Source organism: Callorhinchus milii, unplaced genomic scaffold, assembly GCF_018977255.1.
Source record: "Callorhinchus milii isolate IMCB2004 unplaced genomic scaffold, IMCB_Cmil_1.0 Scaffold3, whole genome shotgun sequence".
NCBI lineage: Eukaryota > Metazoa > Chordata > Chondrichthyes > Chimaeriformes > Callorhinchidae > Callorhinchus > Callorhinchus milii.
Genome location: NW_024704744.1, coordinates 222254 through 234306, shown reverse-complemented (window position 1 = coordinate 234306; position 12053 = coordinate 222254). Strand labels below are relative to the sequence as shown.

General features: G+C 47.7%; 1 protein-coding gene across 1 annotated transcript in view; it reads left to right on the top strand.

The window, feature by feature from the left end:
* The window catches only part of sialin, a gene marked incomplete at its 3' end in the record, with an annotated part of 33576 nt that extends 21736 nt beyond the window's left edge, over positions 1-11840 (top strand). The window contains 4 exon segments of the mRNA XM_007912317.2: positions 1800-1918; positions 3714-3872; positions 7042-7174; positions 11693-11840. Coding sequence (XP_007910508.2) covers positions 1800-1918; positions 3714-3872; positions 7042-7174; positions 11693-11840 — 559 coding nt within the window.
* Positions 11841-12053: the final 213 nt, after the last annotated feature.

Genomic DNA, 12053 nt, shown 5'->3' with positions numbered 1-12053 from the left:
AGGTGAGCTGAGGGGGTTGAGGTGAGCTCGGGGGAGGGGGTTGAGGTGAGCTGGGGGGAGGGGTTGAGGTGAGGTGGGGGGAGGGGGTTGAGGTGAGGTGGGGGGGAGGGGGTTGAGGTGAGCTGGGGGGAGGGGGTTGAGGTGAGCTGAGGGGGTTGAGCTGAGCTCGGGGGGAGGGGGTTGAGGTGAGCTGGGGGGAGGGGGTTGAGGTGAGCTGGGGGGAGGGGGTTGAGGTGAGGTGGGGGGAGGGGGTTGAGGTGAGGTGGGGGGAAGGGGGTTGAGGTGAGGTGGGGGGAGGGGGTTGAGGTGAGCTGGGGGGGAGGGGGTTGAGGTGAGCTGGGGGGAGGGGGTTGAGGTGAGCTGGGGGGAGGGGGTTGAGGTGAGCTGGGGGGAGGGGGTTGAGGTGAGCTGGGGGAGGGGGTTGAGGTGAGCTGGGGGGAGGGGGTTGAGGTGAGCTGGGGGGAGGGGGTTGAGGTGAGCTGGGGGGAGGGGGTTGAGGTGAGGTGGGGGGAGGGGTTGAGGTGAGGTGGGGGGAGGGGGTTGAGGTGAGCTGGGGGGAGGGGGTTGAGGTGAGCTGGGGGGAGGGGGTTGAGGTGAGCTGGGGGGAGGGGGTTGAGGTGAGCTGGGGGGAGGGGGTTGAGGTGAGCTGGGGGGAGGGGTGAGGTGAGCTGGGGGGAGGGGGTTGAGGTGAGCTGGGGGGAGGGGGTTGAGGTGAGCTGGGGGGAGGGGGTTGAGGTGAGCTGGGGGGGTGTTACTGGATAACTAAGAAAATCAGCTGCCAGCCGCCACTGTGCCTTCAGTTATATGCCGCTACTCCCTGGAACTCTCTCCCCAACTCCCTTTGCTTTGCTTCCTTCTCTTTGCTTTTAACACTGTTGGTCTTAAATTGCTCATCTTTTTGACTGTGCATTTAGTCAATCAATTCTGCTCGCTCAGCATTCGCGAAATTATGCAGATAAATGCAGCTACTGCATATTGCAAGAATAGGAAAGCAAGTACTCTGCGGATGGGATAAAACTTGCCAAAGGGGGAAGCTAAGCTGGAAAGATCTCGGGTATTAGTATTACATCACTCACATGTCAAGACAGTGTGATGTAAGCAGGATGCTGGGCTGGATTACTAGATTAGTTGAGATTAGATCCCCAGACGTCAGCCTCAGGTAGTACAGTATCTGACCAGGCCACAGCTTGAACACTGCAGACAGTCACTGTGATATAAGGGGCTGCCCAGTCACTAGAGACAGTACATTACCGTGAGCAATGACTGTAGACAAGTTCAGGCTCTTCAGCCTTGAGAAAAGACAATTCAGAGTTGACCCTACAGAGGTGTGTTTTAAATTGGACAGAAAAAGTAAATCCAGATCAATACTTTCAGCTGCACTGAGACAGTAGAACAAGAGAACACAGGTTTAGAGACATAAAGGGGCAATTTCAGGATAGACACCAGGACGGTTTTCTTTATCTAGAGGGGAGTTACTCACTGCAGCCTGTTACCAGGTTACCATTGAGGTTAGTCCTGCACCTTGGGATGTTCTCCCTAAATGAGTCACAATATAAATGCAATTTGTTTTTGTTGTTGTGTGGTCAGGACACTGGGACCCATTTAGAAAGCAGCTTGATGCTGTGATGGGGGGAGGTAGAGTGGGTGTTCCAGAGGTATGAGATCAGATGACCTGAAGGGACTAATCTTGTGAATTGATTCAACACTTTCCTCCTCCATGAAAGGTCTGTGTAAATCAGGTTGTTATGCATTGGGTATCCTACACTTCATCTGCTGATGGCATTTCCCTTCTTCCCCAGGTGTGTTAGGAATATCCTGGTGTATCTTGTGGTTCTGGCTGGTTAGTGACACACCAGAAAAACACAAAACCATATCTGATGCCGAGCGAGATTATATTATTTCTTCTCTTGAAGGCCAGGTAAAACGTCTGTCCATCTGCACTGCAATCCAAACCCCACACAGGCTGAGAATTGGTTTTGGATGAGCCAGAGAGGTTTGACACATGTCAAAATACATCCCCGTGCTTAAGAGTATCCAACTCAATAACAACAAAATTATATTTATAGAGAGCCTTTCACATCGGGAGGACGTCCCAAAGCGCTGAAACCCAGACAACCCAACCCAGACAGAGTTTCACATATGTATATCAATCACCAACACATGGAAATTTCCCTGGACTGCAATGGAATGCACACTTTCTCCCTGGAGGGACTCACCCTGCTTATTTAATTCTGGAGAGTATTAGGCACAGGTTGGCGAAAGCTAAGGCCTAGGGACCCCAGAGTGTGGATGGGAGTTTAGCCGACTAAAACCACCATTGATATCATTGTCTGGCAAGCTTTCTCGCTGCTTGTCTGGCTAAGACCACCCTAACTCTCTGACAGTTCTCAGAGGGTGAACTCAAGTTTGATATTCTGTTACCAAACATGTCACTCTGGAGCCAGCTCAGCACCAAGGAGGCCCTGCCTATCAGTAGTTATCATTTGGTCATTTGACATCCAACAAGCGTGGGTTTGAGCCTCACTAGGTGGATGGTAGGTACCAGGAACTCCCTGTGAGCTTCCCATTGGGCAACACAGCCCAGCATGAAATGTGTGAGAACATTGGCACCATCTTCCTGTCCGCATCTCAGGCACAAGTCCCTTCCCGTTGAGTGATGGTTCCACCAGTTGGAGGTGTGGAGTTGAAACAGCAGCTACTTACCTCTCTGTAGCCAATCAAGGTAGATTTCAGGCGCTGGATGTATGAACGAATGTTCACGAGCTCGGACTCTAGGTGTCGCCTCAAGCCTCAGAGTTTCCTCATCTGGAGGACATGTGCCTTCAGCTTCTCAAACTTTTTATCTGCATCTTAGCTGCATACTGAACTGTTATGCATAAAAAAATGCAAATTATAACTTTCTCTGTATATTGTACTTACTACCACAGGTAATTTCAATACTTCTCTTTAATCCACCTCGTTTAATCCAAAACATGTGACCATTCAGCTCATCGTGTCTGTGCTGGTGCTCGCTCCCCACTGGAGTTCTGTACTCTTAATTCACACCCCTGCACTTTCTTGTCCAGCTCCCACAATGTCTCATGCAGAGTTCCTCAGGGCTCTGTCCTTGGTCCCCTCCTCTTCAATATCTATAATAATAATAATCCTTGCATTTGATATAGCGCTTTTCACAGAACACACTTTGAAGTGAATTGACTGTATATTTGTGGGAGAACGCGGCAGCCAATTGCGCACAGCAATGTCCCACAAACAGTCGTAGATTGAAAATGACCAATTTATTGTTGTTTTTGTTTTGGAGGGATTATTATTAGGCTCTGTGTGGAGTAAGGAAACTTGCCCGAGGTTTCGCCCTCTGCCTGGAATTGAACTCAGGTCTCTCACTTGCAAAGCGAGTGCTCTAACCACTGAGCTACAGGACTCCCTCTTGGTGCCATCATCCGCAAACATGAGGTCAACTTACAGGCCTTCAGCCTTTCTGTTCCCACCCTCTGGAACTCCATTCCAGAACTCCTCTGCATGGCCTTCTCCATTGCCTCCTTCAAGGCTTGTCTCAAGACCTTCCTTTTTGACCCTCTCTGATCCCAACCTGCAGCTCAGGTGCAAATCCTTCATTGTCCAGCGCCTTGGGACATCCTCCCGAAGTGAAAGGTGCTGTGCAAATGCAATTTGTTGTTATTATTGGTGTTGTTATTGCTTTTTTTCTTTGTTCACAGCTTTCTTCAAAGAATATTGTGCCATGGGCAGCCATATGGAAATCTCTGCCAGTTTGGGCTATAGTTGTGGCCCATTTTTGCGACAATTGGACTACATACACATTACTGACACTACTGCCAACATACATGACCGAAATTCTACAATTTGACATTAAAGAGGTAAGACTGGAGTAGAAAGCCCTATCTCCAAACTAATTACAACCAGCCCCATTGTGGTTTGAGAAACAGCCAGATGTCAGGGGTGTGTGTGTGTGTGTCCCCTCTGTCCGTGTATTTATCTGGATTTGATTTCTCCATCTCATGTGGCTTTGGCTTTGCAAAAAAACAACAACTTGCAATTACAGTGGAAGCCACTTAAGCCCCTTCAAAGTGCTCCATGGCCTTGCTCCTCCCTTACTCTGTGACCTGCAAACAGCATAACAACCCATCCACTCCCTCTGCTCTGTGGGCTTTGGCCTGCTCCATGTCCACCACCCAAGTCCCTTTACCTTGCTCCCTCTCAATACCCTCCTCTTTGACTGCGCCTTTGGTCACCTTTCTTCCCTCCCTGCCCCACCCTCTCTATCTCCACCCCTCCTGATCCCTAACCCCCACCTGGGGCCAAATCCCTGACTGTCCAGCAACTTTTGATATCCTCCCGACGTGAAAGGCACTGTACACATGTAATTTGTTGGTGGTGTTAAGCCGGACGCAGGTTAACCCTGGCGTTGGGTAAATTGGACAAAACGCCCGATCCCGAATTATTTGTATTCTTACCTACTTCAAATATGGCGCATAATTTGTTCAAAATACCATGCAGGTGGTCACTGCTCCTCAACTCACCAACCACCAGGGGCTCCATCAGACTCTGTCCATTCACAAGCAGCTCCGGGCTGTCAATCAGTGAGGGTTGGAGGAACGGGGTAGAACGAGAGGGAGAATGAGGATGGGAATCGTCACTGCTTTCCATCCATTCAAAAAGGGCTCCAGCCTGTGACCTGTCAAGACCATCGATGGCTGGGCTTTCAGCCTCTCTGCCCCCACACTCTGGAACTTCATCCCACAGTCCCTCGCTTCGCTTCCTCCCTTGCCTCCTGCAAGGCCGTTCTCAAGACCCTCCTCTTCGATCGTGCCTTCAGTCGCCCTCCCACCTCACTGCCTTCCCTCACCCCTACCCCACCCCATGCTCAGGTCCTGACCCCTGACGGTCCAGCGCCTTGGGACGTCCTCACGACGTGAAAGGCGCTCTATAAATGTAATTTTGTTGTTGTTGTTCAATTACCTTAGAGCTGCCATTAATTGGTCCCCTTCCCATCCAATGGGAATAGCAATGGGAGTGAGAAGGCGGAGCTGATGCTCCTCTGCTGGGCGGGAAGGGAAGAGGTAACAGAGCTTCAGTTAACGTCGGACACTGCTTAAGCCGGACAAAACGCCCAGCCCCGATGTGTCCGTCTTCCATTGTATATAGTGCTCTTCACCGGGATCAGCATTGTATCCTCTCTACATTTAAGTCCTAAAATCCTTCTTTTGTTCTGAACCCTTTACAACAAGTATAGCATGGTGACTGCAATACACTGTACTGATAAAGTACAGCTTAAACAAGGGCACACTCGTCAATGTGATGAGACATTCAATAAGGCCATCTGCTGCTAAATTCTGAGTAGCTACTAGTGAAGTGACCAGCGTCCCAAGTAGCTTCAATCTAATAGGTCTTGAGGCACGGATGAGGTGTAATTTATCCTATTCTCTCAAATTGCTCACCCCTGAGCATCAACTTACTTTCTCAATTGTGGAGTCCTGTAGCTCAGTGGTTAGAGCACTCGCCTCGCAAGTGACAAGACCTGGATTTGATTCTCGGTCAGGGCGAAACCTTAGGCAAGTTTCCTTACTCCACACGCCTCTGTTTACCGAGCAGTAAGTAAGAACCCGGTTGTTAGTTGATGGGCGGATCCCTTTCCGGGGTAATAATCGCTTCTAAAAAAATAAATAATTTGGTCACTCAATCCATGACTGTTTATAGGTCACTGCTGTGCGCAATTGGCTGCCGCGTATCGCTCACAAAATTTACAGTCAAATCACTTTACAGTATTTTCTGTGAAGCGCTTTGAGACACCTCCAAAATGTGATGAGGCGCTGTTATTATTAATTCTATTTAGTATCTTATGTAATCACTATAGGTGCAGCTGAGGTATCAAAAGAGCCTTTTTGCCCAGATTTTCTGTTGGTCAGCTAGGTGCTCTGATACACATGCAAATCCATCAGCGTGCTAATAAGCATTCGTACCAAAGTTTCACACACATATGGCAGGTGGCAGCCTGACTCATTCGGTAGCACTATTACTGTTGTCCTACGGCGGGACATTGAGCTCAGTCTAGGGTTGCATTCAGTGCTGTGCAGAGGGAGTGCTGCAATGTCGGAGGTACTGTTCAAAGAACAGTACCTCCTGCCTACAAGTTCAGGTGGATGTTAAAGATCCCATGGCACTATTGAGAAACGAGAACAGAGTTTCTCCCTGTGTCCTGGCCAACAATCCCCAAGGTTAAATTGGTCACTCACATCATGAGTGACCAATTTATTATAGCATCCAAATTATTATTATTATTATTATTATCATGGCCGTTTGTGAGACATTGCTGTGCACATATTGGCTGCTGCATTTCCCTATGGTAAAATACAATCACTATACCTTACAGTAAATTCCTTGAAGTGCTTTGAGATGTATTTCTAATTTGATAAGGCCCTTTATCAAATCGATGATTATTATTAAGTATACATGAAAATTTCCTGTGTCAGGATTGAAATGCACACTCTCTCCTCGGAGGAATGCATCCAAATTCCGGAGAGTAAAATGTAGAGGTTGGCAAGAGCCAAGACTAGGGGACCCCAGAGTGTGCATTGGGGTAACCGCTGGAGTCTAACCAGCTAAACCTATATAGTTTGCCATTAATATCACTGCCTGGAAAGCTTTCCTGCTGCTTTCCAGTTGTTTGTCCAGCTAGGACCACCCTCCCCATTAGGGTTTTGGCTTCAGATTTTACAGGAACCAAGTGAAAGGATTCCCTGCCCCCAGTGACTGTTCTGCTCTTCCAGGTCTTGCTGATGAGCCAGGCTGGGCTGTCATCAGCAGTGCCCTGGAATACTGTGGACCCACCTGGCTCGGGAACCGGTCTAGAGACCGTGACAGAGGGCTGGCTCGATTCTGATAATCCGTTACCAAACACGTCACCTCGGAGCCAGTTCAGCTCAGAGAAGATCCCGCTTACCTCCCCACAAGACTTTTAGCCCTAGTGGTTCTCATGTTCATGAGTAAAATCTCACATGTTCTCTCTCTCTTTCCCTGTTTCTGTAGAATGGCTTTCTATCTGCATTGCCTTACCTCGGCTGTTTGCTGTTTATGATCATCGCTGGGTTAGTAGCTGATTTCATGATGGAAAAGTTAAATTTCACTACATCAGTTGTCCGTAAGATTTTTACCTTAATAGGTAAGAGATGAGGCCGCCAGATTGTTTAGTCTTGTGAGTGACGATCTTTTTAATCAAAGTTCTGGTACGTTGAATTGTGGGACAACATAACAAAATTACATGTGTATAGCATCTTTCACGTCAGGAGGATGTCTCAAAGCGCTGGACAGTCAGTGTTTCGGACTCGAGCTGAGGGTCAGGATCGAGGAGGGTGGAGGGCAAGGGGGGAAGCATTGAGATCGAAAGCATGGTCGAAGAGGAGGATCTTGAGATGAGTCTTGAAGGTGGCGAGGGAGGGGGCGAGGCTGATGGCCTGTGGGATGGAGTTCTGGAGGGTGGGGGTAGAGTGGCGGAAGGTCCGCCCGCCAATGATGGGGAGGGTGAGGAGGGGGACGTAAAGCAGGCCGGAGCCCACTGAGAGGAGGGAGCGAGTAGGATGGTAGGGAGTTAGGAGGCTGCAATGATAGGGGAAGCAGGGTCATGGATGGCTTTGAAGGTGAGGACCAGGATATTGAACTGTATCCTCTGTGTGATAGGAAGCCAGTGGAGTCGGGCAAAGATTGGGGTGATAGGAGCCTGGTGCGGGAGAGGACATGGACTGCTGAGTTCTGGATGGTATGCAGCCTGTGGAGGGTGGAGTTGGGGAGGCCAACAAGCAAGGAGCTTGCATAGTCAAGCCTGGATGTTATGAATGCACGTATGAGGGTTAATGGGACATTGTTAATGAAGGGAAGAAATTTGGGGGATGTGATAATAAGAACATAAGAAATGCTAGATGATAAAAGACCAAGATCCAACTAGTTTGCCTTCCACCTTGCTGGCGGTCGCAAGTACATATGTTCTAAACTACCTATGTACTATATCCTGGAATGTTATTTCCTCAAAGAAAGCTATCTAATCTGTAAATAGAATCATAGAATCATAGAATTATACAGCACAGAAGAAGGCCATTTGGCCCATCATGTCTGTGTCGGCTCTTTGAAAAGAGCTTCCAAATCAACCCCACTCTCTACCTAACGCCCTGCCACCTTGTCCTCCCCAAATAATTATCTACTTCTCTTAAAAGTTGTTATCGAATTGGCTTCCACCATCCTTTCAGGCAATGCATTCCAGATATGAACTGTGTGAAAACATTTCTCTTCACCTCCCGTTTCTTTTAACAATTATTTTAAATTGGTATCATCGGCCCACCCGCCAGTGGAGATAGTTTCTCCTCGTTCACCCCAATCGAATCCCCTCATCATTTTGAAAACTTCTATCAAGTCTCCTCTTAACCTTCTCTGCTCCAAGGAGAACAATCTTCGCTTCTCTCACCTCTCCTGATAACTGAAGTCCCTCATTCCTGGTGCCATCCTGGTCAATCTCCTTTGCACCTTCTCCAATGCCTTCACATCCTTCCTAACGTGTGGGGCCCAGAACTGAACCCAGTCTCGAGCTGAGGCCTCACCAGTGTTTTATATAAAGGTTCATCATGACTTCCTGACTTGTGTACTCTATGCCCTATTATAAAGCCTCGTGTCCGGATGCTTTTTTAACAGCTGTATCTCCTGTCCGGCCACCTTCAGAGATTTACTATATGACCCCCAGGTCTCTCTGTCCCTTCACCCCTTTAAGATTGTCCCATCAGCTTATATTCCTCTCCTCACTCTTCCTCCCAAAATGGATCACTTTGCATCTCTCCACATTAAACCTCCTCTGCCCCGTGTCGGCCCATGTCACCAGTCTGTCTATGGCCATTTACAGTCTGTTACTGTCCTCCTCACTGTTTACTGCTTTTCCAGCTCAGTATCATCTGCAAACTTGGAGATTGTCCTCCTATACCCAAGTCCAGGTCATTTATATAGATCACAAACAGCAGTGGCCCCAATACTGACCCCCTGGGGGACACCACTGCTCACTTCCCTCCAGTCAGAAAAACAACTGTTCACCACCACTCTGTGCTTTCTGTCTCCCAGACAGTTCTGTATCCGCTGCCACTGTCCCTTTAATCCCGGGGGCTTCTGTTTTGCTAACAAGTCTCTGATGTGTCACTTTATCAAATGCCTTTTGAAAATCCATATAAACGACATCAACTGCACTCCCTTCATCCACCCTCTCCGTTACTTCATCAAAAAATCATCAGGTTTGTTAGACACGATTTGCCTTTAACAAACCTGTGTTGGCTGTCCTTTATTAAACCATATTTTTCTAATTCTAAATTTATTTTATCCCGAATTATAGTCTCTAGAAGTAATGCGGAGTCCTGTAGCTCAGTGGTTAGAGCACTCGCCTTGCAAGCGAGACACCTGGGTTCATTTCCCGGCAGGTCAGGACGGAACCTCGGGAAAGTTTCCTTACTCCACACACAGCCTAATAATGATCCCAAAACAAAACAATATTAAATTGGTCATTTTCAATCCACGACTGTTTGTGGGACATTGCTGTGCGCAATTGGCTGCCGCGTTTCACCCACAAATATACGGTCAATTCACTTTATAGCATATTCTGTGAAGCGCTTTGAGACGTTGAGAAGACGTGAAAAGCCCTAGATCAAATGCAAGTATTATTATTATAATTGCACAGATTTTCATGACGTCCCACTTGGACCCTCCGCTCCCTAGCTCGATGGCCTGGCTGGGAGGCTGAAGCTCTTTGAGAAGTTCGCACAATGTGAAATACTCTTTGTAATTGTCACTTTTTGATCTATCTTTAACAATGGGTGTGGGGTTCACCTAAACCCCCCACTCCTTAAGAGGTCAGTCTAACTCAGTTGGTAGTGCTCTTGCCTTTGAGGCAATGGGTTGTGGATTCAAGTTCCATATTGGGACTTGGAGTTCATTTAATCCAGGTGCTGCTCCAGCACAGCGCTGGGCTGGACAGGGCTGCATTGTTGGACAGTCCATCCTTCAGATCAATGTTAAACCAAGCTCTGTGCCTCAGGTGGACATTAAAGATCCTGTGGCGCTGTTCAAATAGAGAAAGGAGTTCTCTCCCGGTGTCCTCGCCAACAATCACCCAATTAAAATTGGTCATGTGATACATAACACATAATAATAATAATAATAATACTTGGAGTAGCAGCTTAGATTAGATGAGTTCCAAGGCCCGATGTAGGCCTTGAATCCACAATCCATTCACTCAAAGCCAAGAGTGCTACCGACTGAGCCAGGCTAGACTAGAGAAGCTGGGATTGTTCCCCTTGGAGCAGAGAAGGTTAAGGGAATATTTAATAGAGGTGTTCAAAATTATGAGGGGATTTGATAGAGTGAACAAGGAGAAACTGTTTCCACTGGTGGTAACCTGAGGACACAGATTTAAGATAGTTGTCAAAAGAACCAAAGGGGAGATGAGGAGAATTTGTTTTCACACAGCAAGTTGTTTGGAATGCACTTACTGAAAGGGTAGTGGAAACAGATTCAATAATAACTTTCAAGAGAGAAGTGGATAGATATTTGGAAAGGACAAATTTGCAGGGCTATGGGCAGCGCGCAGGGGAGTGGGATTAATTTGGACATCTCTTTCAAAGAGCTGACACAGTCATGATGGGCCGAATGGCCTCCTTCTGTGCTGCATAATTCTATGATGTTAAGATTCACTTCATGGCAGTTTGGGGGACACTGTTGTCCGCATTTGGCTGCCGCGTTTTGCCCACAGAATATACAGTCAATTCACTTTGAAGTATATTCTGTGAAGCGCTTTGAACATAAGAACATAAGAAATAGGAGCAGGAGTAGGCCTTTCAGCCCCTCGAGCCTGCCCCGCCTTTTAATAAGATCACGGCTGATCTTCTAACCTAATTCCATTTACCCGCCATATCCTCATATCCCTTAATCCCTTAAGTTTTTAAAAATGCATCGATCTCAGTCTTGAAAATGTTCAAGGACTGAGAACCCACAGCCTCTGCGGTAGAGAATTCCATAAATGCACTGCCCTCTGAGTGAAGAAATGTTTCCTAAACTCAGTTCTAAAGGGCTGACCTTCAATCCTGAGACTGTGACCCCTAGTTATAGATTCTCCAACCAGGGGCAACAGTCTCACGGCATCTACCCTCTCAAGACCCTTATGAATCTCATAGGTTTCTATAAGATCACCTCTAATTCTTCTATATTAAGGAGACGTCTAGAAGACGTGATACAGCGTCAAATGCAAGTACTATTATGAGGGATCTGACAGTCGGCAGGTTGGCCGCTCAGGTACAGACAGTGGTTGCTTATCCACACAGGTTTGTGAGCAGGAGAGGAAACAGAGAGTTCCACTCACTTTCCTCCATGGACGCTGCCTGACCTGCTGAGTGTTCCCAGTGACTTCTGTTTTTATTTCAGATTTCCAGCAGCTGCAGTATTTTACTTTTTGTTTAAAGCAGAGTGAGATTGGATTCTACAATTTCCCTGTAGGACACTATGTGGTTTTCTGCCACTTCTGTCTCCATTACCATAAAGTAATAATAACCTCTGGAAATGGTCTGAGAACTACCGCCACGGGCAAGGTGAGCCGAATGGCCTCCTTCTGTGCTGTATAATTCTATGATTGTACAGCTTGTATCTCTTTATGTCTCCCCAGGTATGATTGGACCTGCGGTATTTCTGGTTGCCACGGGATATATTGGATGTAACGGCTTATTAGCTGTTGTGTTCGTGACCATATCTACTACACTGGGAGGTTTAAGCACATCCGGGTTCAGCATTAATCATGTGGACATTGCACCATCGTAAGTGAGCTGGTGAAACGTGACATCTGGTGCTCTTTCATTTTTTATTCACTTACAAAACATACAGTCACTACACTTCATAGCTATTCCCATAACCCTAAGAGCTGGGGTGGGATGTGGGGAGCTGGGGTGTTGGGGAGCTGGGGTGGGGTGAGGGGAGCTGGGGTGAGGGGGAGCTGGGGTGGGGTGAGGGGGAGCTGGGGTGGGGTGTGG